Raw genomic sequence first — 13,718 nt, 5'->3', positions numbered from 1 at the left:
ATGCAGAATGCAAGCTTGGACATGATCAGTTAAAGGATTCAACATGGAAATGCATTCTCTCACAGTGTGAGAAACCTGGTGTGAAGGAAGTACCAGTGAAGTTTAAAGAAGTTATGTATAAGATGTACTACTGTCCAATACTGCCATATGCAGCGGAGTCCTGGACACTACCAAAAAATAGGAGAAAAAAATCAAGGCCAGTGAAATGAAGGAAAGATAAGAAAGGACAGAGCTCAGATATGAAATTAGAGTGGAAAAGCTTTGCACCACAATGCAGAGGGATAAACTTAGATGGTTAGAAAGGTTAAGAGGATGGAAGAGGAAAAGATGCTGAAATGGATGTTGGAGACCCAGATAGGGAGACACAGACTAAAGTGATTGAAAACAATCAAGAATAGTATAAGAATAAACATTTTCAGGAACACCATTAAGGAGGAACAGTGATGGTTGGATAGAGGAAGATGGAAAGGTGCCCTTAAACATCCCAACCTGGCAGAAGCTGGATGATGATATAACATATGATATGATATAATTAATTAAATTATTCACAATATTCCCTATACTTGCATTTCTTGCAATTTTGCTGCTAGTTTTAAGAATTTATTTTTCATAACTAGAGGTATTTTTTTATTAGTATAATATATATTTTTCATACTGATGATGGAAAATTTTTAGAAGGGAGGAGGATCGAAGGGGAAGGAAAAAATCCTTATGGAAGCATTTTTCCTATTTTTAAAGTTTGGTTTCAAGTATAATATCTGAGCTAAAGGAGGACAGGGAGAAAATTGTATGATTTCTTAAGATAAAATGGGTATGTCTTGATTCTGCATGAAACAGACTTTCTCAACATTTTTGTTGTTGTGGTGGTGGTGGTGGTGGTGGTGGTTAGGTTTGAGCAAAAGAGGTGGTCTGATTAAAAAATTTCACTGGGGGAGAATACGATTGATTGTTTTGTATTCAGAGTACAGATAGGGTATATGAAGTGTAATTATGAAATAATTATCTAGTTTCATTTTTATAATACTACTAAAATATTGTATATTTTTAAATATTTACTTTTCTTTGTTTTTGATGAAGGCAATAATATGAAGACTTGTTTTCATTGCTTTCACTGATCATTGGCATGCTTGTTTTTGGTTGCAGGGATTTGAACAATGGGCGTAGTTGGGGTGAGGTACCTCTCTCTGACAGACATACGGCCTTATGTCTGCTTCTTGAGTTGGCAATGCAAAGAGGTGCTCTGAGAAATATTCTAGATTCTGTGTTACTACTGTTATGCCTTTGGGACAAAGGCAAATACCAAGTGGACAACAGGTATTATAAATGATATTACATACTACAATGATAATGGTAGTACTCTAGGGCCCGGTTTCATCAACACATGTTAAATATATACTAACAAGTAGTTAGTTAATACAGAGTTAAAAATTTAACATCTTGTTAGGTTTCTTGTGTTTCATGAAACGTTTCCTGTGAAATGTTAACTAATCGACTGTTAACTCTCCCAACATTGCGAACTGGTATGAATCAAGGAGGCAGTGGTACGAACATGCAGTTTTACAGCGCGCTCCGATGCGCTTTTGTTTGAGTACAGCTGTTAAATATGGCACGTGAAGTGAAACGGAGTCGTAGTTCTAATTTTTCCTCCTTCGAAAAGGAGTTGTTAATTGAATTAGTAAATATAGAAAAATTATTGAGTGCATTGCGCACAGATGGATTGACGATAAAAGAAAAGGACGAGGCATGGGAGAAAGTCCACGAGGGTTTCAATGGGGTTAACAGATACTTTCTTAGCGGGTATCCACTATCACCTAACAGAATCCCTTCGTTAATTGTCCCCCTTTAAACTGTGCTCTGATATGGGAGTTATTAAATATTGTATTGTCGTGTACAGAACCTGGCCACATAGCAACTATATCCCTGATTTGCAGGTTAGGATCACTAATCACCTGAACATTAACAGAGAAATATCCCTTCTGATTACGATATATTTCGGCCCTATTGCCTCCAGGTGATAAAATTCATTAATTTTAAACGTAATTGTTCCGTATTAAAATTGGCCATTGCCACCGCAGCCTTGTCTGTATTAATATGTGTCCCCATGTCTAAGCCATTTGCGATGTATAGATTTATAAGCTCTGGTTGATCACGGAAACTCCACTCTCTTTTCGCTTTAGAAATTCCAGCATTTTTTCTGACCGTAATGTGAAAAGAACCAGTAGCAAAAAATCTTAATGTTATCAGTACCTGCAACATTGGAGAAAGAGGTTTCCCTTCGTAGGATATTCCAACCTCACTCAAATTTCGTCAACAACCTTACCAATGACTATTTTCGATAACCTGTAGGTATCTATGAAGAAATTCTGTATCAGTCAAATGTTCAAAGTCATTACGTCGCTGAACTCTTCTTCGATCAGGGTTATTGTATAAAAGATCTAAATAGAGCAATTCCGCATCTAAAGGGAGATTCACAGCAGCCATTTTGGAACAGGTTGCTAAATGCTAATGTTAGCCATTTAACTTGCAAAATGGCTGATGTTAACTTTAATACGCAGTTTAACATATGTTAACTTTAACAGTTGTCGATGAAACGCAAATTTTCTTAAATTGTATGTTAAAATGATTTAACACCTTGTTATATGCTAACATGTGTTGATGAAACCGGGCCTAGGTAAGTCTCTCTTTATTTACCATACTTTGTGACGAGTGTGAGGGTACTGATGTATCTGTTCCTTTTCTGTGGTTTCCCATTTTCACACCAGGCAAATGCTGGGGCTGTACCTTAATTAAGACCACGGCCGCTTCCTTCCCATTCCCAGGCCTTTCCTGTCCCATCGTTGCCATAAGACCTATCTGTGTGTTCCTACTTGAATTTTATGTTGTGTAGTGTCAATGTGTTGTCTCTTTTACTTTTTGATACTCCGCTAATCTCAAATTACGATCGTCGTGATTAAGCCATCATTGTAACTCCCATTCTGTTGTTTTCACAAATCAAGGCACAATTAAGCCAAGCCATCTATTGTATTAATACAGTTGACAATTTATTCATTTTTCGATATTGTAACTAATATGTATTTATTTCTGACTCCATTTCTTTATTGAAATACAGAAGGATTTCTATCCAGTAATAATAAAACAACAAAAAGTGTTTAAAACCCTCAAAATACAACATAACCTCGTAGTAGCCAAAGCAGAATGCCTATACGTGAGTGAATGTCTAGTACTAAACTACAAGGTGAATAAATTAGAAGTACTGGAAAGAAAACATATGGAAAATACTCGGTCCACTAAGAACTACAGAACTCTGGAAATCAAGAAGTAATGATGAAATATACCGGAACATAGAAAACATAACAGATACAATTCAGAAGAGGCGATTGATATTATTTTGGACATTTATACAGAATGGATGACATCAGGTTAACCAAACAGATCTTCAAATATTTTTGGAACAAGAAATCAACAACAACCTGGATTCATGAAATCAAGAAAGATTTGGAAAGAAAACAACATAAGGAAAGAAGACGCAACAGAGAGACAGATTTTTAGAAATAAAGTGTTAAAAATGGAAGGATTCCAAGGTCGTGAGGGAATGAAAACAAGCTCAAAATGATCCAAGGAAGGGAAAAGGAGGCTTAGCGAGCAGACGGAGTATTGGAGGAAGAAGGAACAACAAAGGATGAAGCATTGAAATTATCAGTGGTTCCTAGAAGACCCTAACGGAGAAAGAAAGAAAGAAAGAATAATACTAATAATAAATAAATAAATAATAATGTTAAAAAATGGAAGAAGCTGCAACAATTTATTGTGGACATTGATTTGAGGGATTTTATGGGTATTTTAAGTGAATGAGAGATTTATTTTAAGATAATTTGATTTATATGTAGTTCTAATGTTTTAGTTACTGGACAAGTATGTTATTTTAATAAAATTTTATTATTTGCTTGACATACCTAATATTTTAATTTTGAGGTGTTTAGCACAAGTTTTAATATGACATACTGAGGACGTGTCTTGTAATAATAGCTTGATTGCAGAAATATGTGAATTAAAAGTCTGCCTTGGTCAGTACGCAAGTGTTAATTAGAAAACACAATTAGCGATGCTGAAGGAGGTCCAAAAGGGTCGAATCATGTATCGCTAATTGTGTTTTATAATTAATGTTTGTGTATTGATTAAGGTAGACTTTTAATTTACGTGTTTCTGTATTGTAAATTCAATACAGATCAATTATGAGATTCTTAAATAGCTTGATTCTTTTTAATATGAGGTGATTATAGGTTAAGTCCAAGAAATGTTTGGCAGTTTTTGGCTGCTGGAGAAGAGAACATGTCCAGTTTTTAGTAAAAATGAAAATCCACAGCCTATTTCCAGTCATTCAACCGGGTCAGGAATGGAATAAATAAAGTCCCCATATAGCGACGAGGATAGGAATTGTGCCGGCTGCCGAAGCCTGTCGCACTCCTCTGGGGCAATGATTAATGAATGACAGATGACATGAAATGATATTGGAGAGTGTTGCTGGAATGAAATATGACAGGGAAAACCGGAGTACCTGGAGAAAAACCTGTCTCGTTTCTGCTTTGGCCAGCACAAATCTCACATGGAGTGACCAGGATTTGAACCACGGAACCCAGTGGTGAGAGGCCGGCGCGCTGCTGCCTCAGCCACGGAGGCTGTACAGCTTTTAGTGATGGAAATAAATAATGAAATTTTAAAAAATAGTATTGACGAGGCTTATTTATGTATATAACAGTGATTTTCAGTGATGAACTAGGACAAGACACGATGTTCAAGAAATTGAATTTGGGACTTTTTGAAAAATGTTCACAGTGTGTAGTGGCAACAAAATCTTCAGGCAAGCAACTCATTTTTGGAAACATCCTAGGGATATGAGCTACGAATTTTAGGTAAATAAAATATAAAAATATATCAGAATATATTCTTTATTTATTATTTATTTATTCATAAAAATTACAATCCTTTTCATAATCATTGTTATCCGGTTGATTAGATTAGCAGTTTGCCTTTTTTCTACCACTGTGAGCACTAATGTGAGTCAGTGCATTGTTTCACTTAAGCCCTTAATAACTACATTTGGTGTGGTCATTTAAAAAAATTAAAAAATGGATGATAGTATTAAATCAAGGAACACATTACAGAAAGAATTATGTAAATAAGTTAATTTGGCTAGGATTTGAATCAGAAAGAAAACAAGTAAAGAAACAAGCGATTTTAGGCCAGAAGTGATTTTCAAAATTTGTTTTGTTAGTTTGATAGAGCTATCTAAGACTCACAATTTGAAACCTTTGTGGACCCTATAGTCCTTCAACTTTCAGCACAATTGAGGAAATTGCTTAATTTTATGTTTTTCATAGTATGGGGAACCCTACATTGTCTGCTAAGAAATGTTTGCAATATTAAAATACAGTATTCGGAAAAATAGATAACTTCAGCTATGTACCATGTAATTTAGATGCTTCTTTTGAATTGCCCAGCGACGACTATGATTATGATGATGATGATGATCATGAAGGCAATGAAGTTGTGGATAAAGAAAAAAGGTTTTGAGATCCTAAAATGGAAAGTGGCAGTGGATGTATTTTTTGTGTTTTGGCAGTGTCTACAGGTGGTCTGTTTTTGCAGTATTTGTCATGGTCCCTTGATTGCTATTACTAGAGAGTCTTTTGGTTCAACATTAACAATTATTCGAGTTTGTCAGAACAACCATCAATAAATTAATCATTATTACAACCCAAAACAAGGAAAAGTACAGTTAGGTTCCACTGCAGTTTCATCAGCTGTATATTTATCTGGTATAGGATTTGAAAGGTATGGTTGGGGAGACAGACGAACAAAGACCATGATTGATTATATAATCATAGAGAAAGAACACCGGAAGAACCTTTTAGATGTTACAGCCATGCTTGAAGAAGCCTTTGGTGGAGATCATAGTGTTGTGATAGGGACGGAGGTGGGGAATGTTGAAGATGAATGGAAAAGATTTACAGAAGCACTGGCTGGATGTGCAGAAAAGGTATGTGGTAGGTGAAAGACAAAGAGACACACTGGTGGAATGATAGGGTAAAGATTAAAGTGAAGGAAAAGAAAATGATAAGGGGAGCATGGAAAACATCTAAGACTGAAGAAAGTAGAAGAAAATATGTGGAGGCAAAGAATTTGGCCAAGAAAGTAGTGGAGGAACAAAAGAAGAAGAGCTGGGCCTTATTCACACAAATTGAGAGATTATATGCAGGACAGCAAGAAATTACTGTATGGTCTCTTAAGAAACAAAAAGAGAGATCAAGTAAACACCAGATTTGTGAAGGATGAAGGCAGCATATTGACAAAGCCAGAAGAAATAAGAAATAGATGGAGAGAGTATTTTCAGAAGTTGATGAACATACAAACTGATGAGTCATTCAATGGACTACCAGGAAAGGAAGAAATGGATAAAGAAATTACAATGAATGAAATTGAAATGGCAGTAAGAAAGATAAAGAATGGAAAAAGTGCTGGAATAGATGACATTTCAGTGGAGATGATAAAGGCAGCTTGAGCTGTAGGCCTGCAGTGGACATATCGGGTTCTCAGGAGTGTCTGGAAAAATAAGGAGGTCCCTGAAGATTGGCAAAAAGGAATAATCATCCCAATTTTCAAGAAAGGCGATAAGAAAGTTTTTAAGAACTACAGCGGAATTACTCTAATGTCCCATGTTGCTAAGATGAGGGAGAGGATACTGGAAAGTAGAATAAGGTTGAGGGTTGAGAATCAGATACAGGAAAATCAGTTTGGTTTCAGAAGTGGAAGAACAACAACAGAGCCTATTTTCATTATGAGACGACTAATGGAAAAGCAATGGAAGTACGGGAATGATTTGGTGATGACATTCATTGACATTGAAAAGGCATATGACAGTGTCCCCAGCACTAAAGTCTGGGACAGCCTGATGCAAAAAAGAATTGGACATGGATTAACAAAAATGATCATGGCAGTGTACAAGGAATGTTGTAGTTGGCGTTCCAACACAAGTTGGTTCAAAATAACTAGCGGGCTGAGGTTAGGGAAGTGTTCTATCACCAATCCTGTTTACAGTAGTAATGGATGACATCATGAGAACAGCAAAATCAGCATTAGGAGGAAAAGAAATGAACATGTTGTTATTTGCAGATGATATTGTGATTTGGGGAGAAGATGATAGGAAGGTTCATGAACAGTTGGATGTGGTGAATGGGAAGATCGAAGAATGTGGATTGAAAATAAGTGTAGAAAAGAGTAAAAACTCTTGTTATGACTAGAGGGGAGAAAGAAGGGAAAGGTCAAATTAGACTTGCAGACAAGCCCCTGGAAGTAGTGGAAACGTCCAAATACCTGGGGAGTGAATTAATGGAGAATGCTCGACTGGATGCTGAGATTAGTAAGAGGATTCAAGCTGGAAGTTGTTTCTATCATAGTATAAGAAACATGTTATGGGACAAAGATGTGCCAATGGAAGCAAAGGAAACTATGTACAAGATATATTACCTACCCATAACAACTTACGGAGCAGAAACTTGGACAATGACAAAGAAGGATGAGAGTCAAATACAGGCAGCCGAAATGAAGTTCTTGAGGAGTATGATACAGAAGTGTAGAAGAGACAAAATAAGGAATGAGAAAATCCAGGAAGAAATTGGAGTGGAAGAAATTAATGATAGAATAGAGATGAGCCGACTAAGATGGTTTGGGCACGTAAAGCGAATGAGTGACGAATGAATGCCAAAAAAAGATTATGCAAATGCAAGGAAGAGGAGGCCGTGGACAACCAAGATTAAGATGGAAGGATATAATCTAACACAGCATTATAGGAAGAAACTTGGACTGGGACACAGTGTTGGAGGAGGAGTGGTGGAAAGACCGAAGAAAGTGGAGAGGAACCATATTTGCCCCTACCCGGCTGCAGCTGGATAAAGTGAAATGATGATGATGATGATGATGATGATGAGGCAGAGGAGGATTTGAAATTATCAGAACTTTTTGCTGGACTCTGGATTTGTGTTTCATTGGGAAAACCACATTCTACTCGCTAATCAAGAAATTCATTCAACCTACCATATGTTACAATTTCACATTGCAAAAGCAAAACTTGCTGAACTCACTTAAAGGCGGCGAGGGATGGGTTTCTGGTGATGGACAGTACGATTCTCCTGGCTTTAGTGCTAAATTCCTTTGTTTACATCATAATGAATTTGAAAAAAGAAGAAGTAATATATTTTATTATATTACAAAGGAGAATGTTAGAATATTACATGGAAACATCAGTTTGCAAAAGACTATTTCATTCCTGCTCTGCACTCCTGATTGTCATTTTTCTTATCTGATCGCCACAGAGGTATGCAGAAACTTACGAGGACACAATTTAAAAACATACTTCATCAATTCGACGTTTGGCATTTAGCAAAGAGTTTTACCAGACTAAAATCTGACATAAAAGTGCTGCCTAACACTTCTTTCATGGAAAAAACAGTTTAGTGAGCCATCTTCGGTGGTCCTCTGATAGTAATGAAGGGGTTAAAGATGAGGTAGAGAAAAGGTTTACATCCACCTTTTTATCATATCTGCAACAACCATGAATTGGAACATGGAAAAAAGGGAAAACAAAACTGTAGGCATGGTGCTATAGATAGCAACTAAGAGTGGTTAATCCAAGATTCCCACGAATTTCAAATTTAAAAAAAAAAAAAAAAATGGACTTTAACTCAATTTATAAATGATTTAAAAGATACCAATAATTTTTGTTATACCAGTGTCTTGGAATCCTATCATAATGAGGGACTGAAATATACACCCAAGTGAAGGAATGGTGACCTAAGGAATGTTAGCAATTCTCGATCACCACAGCATTGTACATCTTGAGCAGGTAGGGACAAAGTTGCAGTTCTCTAAAAGTATGAAACAGTGGGTCACAAAAAAGGATACAATTCCAAAATACTTCGAGGGAAGAACTGCACAACATAATCATCATCATAGAGGTTGCCAAAGGTTTGAGAATCTGTATGTGTTAGAAGTTATGCCCAGTATTGCCACTGTACCACATCCATCTCATTTCGGATGTGAATAGTTTGAAAGTTCGTATTTGTATGAGTCTTTTCCTGCTATGTCCATAAAATGTTACAGAAGAAACCACTAATACTTATTTTTAATTGAAAATAAGTCAAGTCTCCAGATGCATTTGGTTTAAATGTATAATTCATGTCTACTTCTGGGAAATGCTGTTGTACTATTATCATCCAAGCTCGTATGATCTTTTATTTATTCCTAAGTTGTTCCACAAATGTACCCAATAGGCATTGTTTATAAGTAATGTGACACCAGGATGCATTAGTGCTCAGTTACAGCTTTTGTTGAGTTTCCTTGTTTGCTATGTGCATAGTCATGAACTGTCTGGTGGTATTTAGTACATCCAAATTCAAAATTACCCTAATTTTCATGGAGTGTTACGCATTCCTCAGTTCCCCAACACTGCTTGCACAACATACATATTCCTCGTCTGTAGGCATGTATTCTAAACATAATTTCAACTATAATCCCAGTTTAATATACACTTCCTGACACAAAAAGCGATTGGTTGTAAGTTGAAGTCTCTGAGTAACAAGCACAACTGAAAGAAAGGAGCACATTGTCGTAGGGATTTCTTGGCTAGTTAACATAGAGGTTTATGTGCCCTTTGCCAATGCAATTCTGCCAATTCTGTGCTTTTAGAACAAGTGTTTCATACAATTAGCTATTAGCTGCCATTCTCGAAGGCCCAGGTGCAATTCCTGGTATTGCCAGACATTTAAAGAAGAAAGCTGCACCATGTCAAGATTAGGAGACACATTTACATTTTGTCCAGTAGTTAAATTTAAATTGTTCTTTAGTATTATTTGAGTGTTTTTAACTCCTGTTCTAGAGTTATATCATCAGGCACCAGTGCTCCATTGGTCCCCCTCTTATGGCGATTTGAGAAAGTTCCATGTTCCAAAGCATATTCACAGAATATTGTCTGGGATGACAACACACAGATCACAGTAAGTATACGGATATATACATTACCATTCTGATTTATTTCTTTTTATAAGTAAGTAAAAGGCTACCTCCATCCATTTACAAAATGTTTATTTATATTGCACAAAAGATGAAAAGCAATAAAGCAGCAGGAGTGGATGAGGTAACTATGGAAATGATAAAAGCAGCAGGACCAATAGGGCTACAGTGGCTGTTATATATAATAATCTGGAGGAAGAAAGAGATCCCAGAAAAGTGGGGAAAAGGTTTAATTATCCCGATGTTTAAAAAAATGTGATAAAAAGGAATGTAATAACTAAGAGAGATTGCCCTTATTGCCCATGTGGCTAAGATATTTGAGAGAGTATTGGAAGGAAGACTGAGGAGGAAGCTAGAAGGTGAAATGGAAGAAGAACAGTATGGTTTTAGGAAAGACAGATCAACGTTTGACCTGATCTTTACATTAAGACATATGATGGAGAAAAGGTGGGAGTTTGGAAAAGCTATAGTGATGACATTTATTGACATTGAGAAGACTTATAACAGTGTGCCCAGACAGTTGGTATGGGACACATTATGGAAAAAAACAAGTTAACAGAGTGGAAGTGCAAATGATAAAAGCTATGTACAAAAAGTATATTAGTAGTGTGAAGACTAGTATAGGAAAAACAAAATGGCTTACCGAGCTCGATAGCTGCAGTCGCTTAAGTGTGGCCAGTATCCAGTAATCGGGAGATAGTGGGTTCGAGCCCCACTGTCGGCAGCCCTGAAGATGGTTTTCCGTGGTTTCCCATTTTCACACCAGGCAAATGCCGGGGCTGTACCTTAATTAGGCCACGGCCGCTTTCTTCCACTTCCTAGGCCTTTCCTCTCCCATCGTCGCCATAATACATATCTGTGTCAGTGCGACATAAAAAAAAAAGATTTAAAATTGAAACTGGTCTCCTACAGGGAAGTGTACTATCCCCAATACTATTCATCATAGTCATGGATGAAATTTATAAGAACGTTAAACAGAGATTGGGGAGACAGGAAACAAAAGCCATGTTGTTTGTAGATGATAAAGTGATTTGGGGTGAGGATGAAATGGAAGTGAAAAAACGAGTAGATGTATGGAATCAAGAGATAGAAAAATTTGGCATGAAAGTAAGCACAGAGAAAAGTAAAACAATAGTGATGACAAGGGGAAGGAAGGGAGAGGAAGGATAAAACTGAATGGTAAAATTCTGGAAGTGGTTAAAAGTTTCAAGTACTTGGGAAGTGTGATCATAGAAGATGGAAAGATAACAGAGGAAATTGGGAAAAGAATACAATAAGCAAACAGCTTCTACCGGAGTGTAAGGGGTATTTTGTGGAACCAAGATGTCCCGAAGAAATGTAAGAAAGTATTATATTCAACCTATTATGAACCCATATTAACCTATGCAGCTGGATCATGGATTACAACAAATGAGAGGAGAGTAGAATACAGGCAGCGGAGATGAAATTCCTAAGAGGTATCGAGGGCAAGACCAGAAAGGATAAAATTAGAAATGAAGAGATAAGGAAAAGGACAGGAATCTTGATACTTCAAGACAGAATAGAAACAACAAAGCTAAGTGGTATGGGCATATAATGAGAATGGGAGAAGAGAGAGTACCAAAAAAAGCTTTTTCAGAGAAGTTAACAGGAAAGAGACCACAAGGAAGACCCTAAAAGAGGTGGACAGATTCAGTGTGGGAGTGCATAGAGAAGAGGGGAGAAAAACCAGAAGATGTACTTAAAAAAGGAGAAGAGTGGTGGAGAGACAGGCAGTGATGGAGATCCTTGGTTCACAACCCGACCCCAGAAACTGGAAACGGGAAATGAAAATGATGATATATTTATTAAGGAAGTTAGACAGCACAAATGCTCTTGCTTTATCTCTTATATATGTGTATATGTGAATGTTTGTTTAATTTTGTCATAAAATTTTTTTCTTTGTTAGTTTACACTGTTTAAAGTATTTGTATTGCTGGATTTTCGTTCTAGTAGAGATATAGTGTGTATCTCTGCAAATAAATAGCAAGAATATTGGGCTTGAGTTGCACCTGGGAAGTGTTCTAATGTTCCTCTCGTATTTTTCATCTTCCTTCATTAATATGAATTTTCATTTCTGATTATTTTATTTTTCTGCAATATATATATGTAATGAAATCACCTCTGGATACTTGTTGGAGGTCTCACCACTTTGTACCTGAAATTACATAATACTCTGAAGACTTCATTTGAATTAGTGAGTGAAATTGTATGATCAATGTGAAAACATGCTGTGTGTGTTTTTATTATTCCCTCAGTTGTTATATAGATTTGAATACAATAGAACCTTGGTGCATCGTTCCTGGAACTGTTGTTTCCCCGTATTTATCGTTAGTTTATTCGGTCCCAGAAATGTTCCATATAAACCAATGTTAAATTTCCCCCCCATCTATTGTTCCTCAAACTATTGTTTTAACGCATTGTTCATAAAAAATAAAAAAAAAAATTGTCCTCCGTCACAATTTTCCTGTACTATAATCTATCAGCTTCATTGTCCCTGTTGTTAATTTAAGCACACAAGTATGAAGGATGAGTTTTCCACCTAATCAGTACTTTATTTTACAAAATGTTTAGAATTATTTACATTAAAACAGTACCGGTTTCGACCTGTAAATAGGTCATCATCAGCTGGTGGTGAACCTGCTTAATAGCGATTGTACATAATAAAACATTACTAAAAACTAATTAAACAAGAATGCCTTATTCTAATATAATACTAATGTTAAGATATGCAAAAGTTTTGTGAATTTAAAGAGACAGCTCAATACTCTAGCATGTAATAGAGGCAATGTGTTATGCGAGAATGTACAAGCGATTCAGAGTTGCTAGTCTTTTTTTTTTTTCTTTTCTTTTTTTTTGCTAGTGGCTTTACATTGCACCAACACAGATAGGTTTTATGGTGACGATGGGATAGGAAAGGCCTAGGAGTTGGAAGTGGCCATGGCGTTAATTAAGGTACAGCCTTACCACGGAGAACCATGTTAAGGGCTGCCGACAGTGGGATTCGAACCCACTATCTCCCGGATGCAAGCTCACAGCCACACGCCCCTTACCCCTTACCGTACGGCCAACTTGCCCGGTAGTTGCTAGTCTTCAGGTTATTCAGGGGCAACCTCACTATGAGCCTCCTGGCACCAATTTACAAGAATTAAAACAGAGGTACTGTAAAACTCAAATTTGCTACCATTTTCTATGTTTCTATTGGCTGGCTAGGGCTGCCACCTTCGTTGAAAATGAGAAAATCGCACAGTTTAAAATAGTCACGATGTGCGCGGGTACGTTTTAATTAGTCACAGGGTTATTAATTGCGTCGTACCTTGTGGAGTGTGTGGGTTGCTAGAAGCCTGTTGAGCGCTTTATTGTCCAATTGTCTTGTTACAAACCGGACCTAACCAAGCCAGACCAAGTCCGGCCCCGCGATGTAGGGGGCAATGCGTCCGCCTTTTACCCGACGGCCCCGGGTTCGATTCTCGGCCGGGTCAGGAGTTTTTAATTGTAAATGATTAATATCCCTGGCCTGGGGACTGGGTGTTTGTGTCGTCCTTAATGTTCCTTTCCTCACATTCAACACTTTATACTTCCGCCATTTACATAATATATGCGTGTTCCTCAAATATGGTTCAAGGGGTCTCGAT

General features: G+C 36.9%; 1 protein-coding gene across 1 annotated transcript in view; it reads left to right on the top strand.

Annotated features, from left to right (window-relative positions):
* Nucleotides 1-13,718, top strand: part of HERC2 (E3 ubiquitin-protein ligase HERC2) — a 509,505-nt gene that overhangs the window by 46,123 nt on the left and 449,664 nt on the right. Inside the window, exons 7-8 of the mRNA XM_068226746.1 lie at nt 1,144-1,314; nt 9,932-10,049. Coding sequence (XP_068082847.1) covers nt 1,144-1,314; nt 9,932-10,049 — 289 coding nt within the window. The remainder of the gene's footprint in view (nt 1-1,143; nt 1,315-9,931; nt 10,050-13,718) is intronic.

The sequence above is a fragment of the Anabrus simplex genome, chromosome 3 (genome assembly GCF_040414725.1).
Source record: "Anabrus simplex isolate iqAnaSimp1 chromosome 3, ASM4041472v1, whole genome shotgun sequence".
In the NCBI taxonomy this organism is placed as follows: domain Eukaryota; kingdom Metazoa; phylum Arthropoda; class Insecta; order Orthoptera; family Tettigoniidae; genus Anabrus; species Anabrus simplex.
This window is presented reverse-complemented; position numbering and strand designations above follow the sequence as displayed.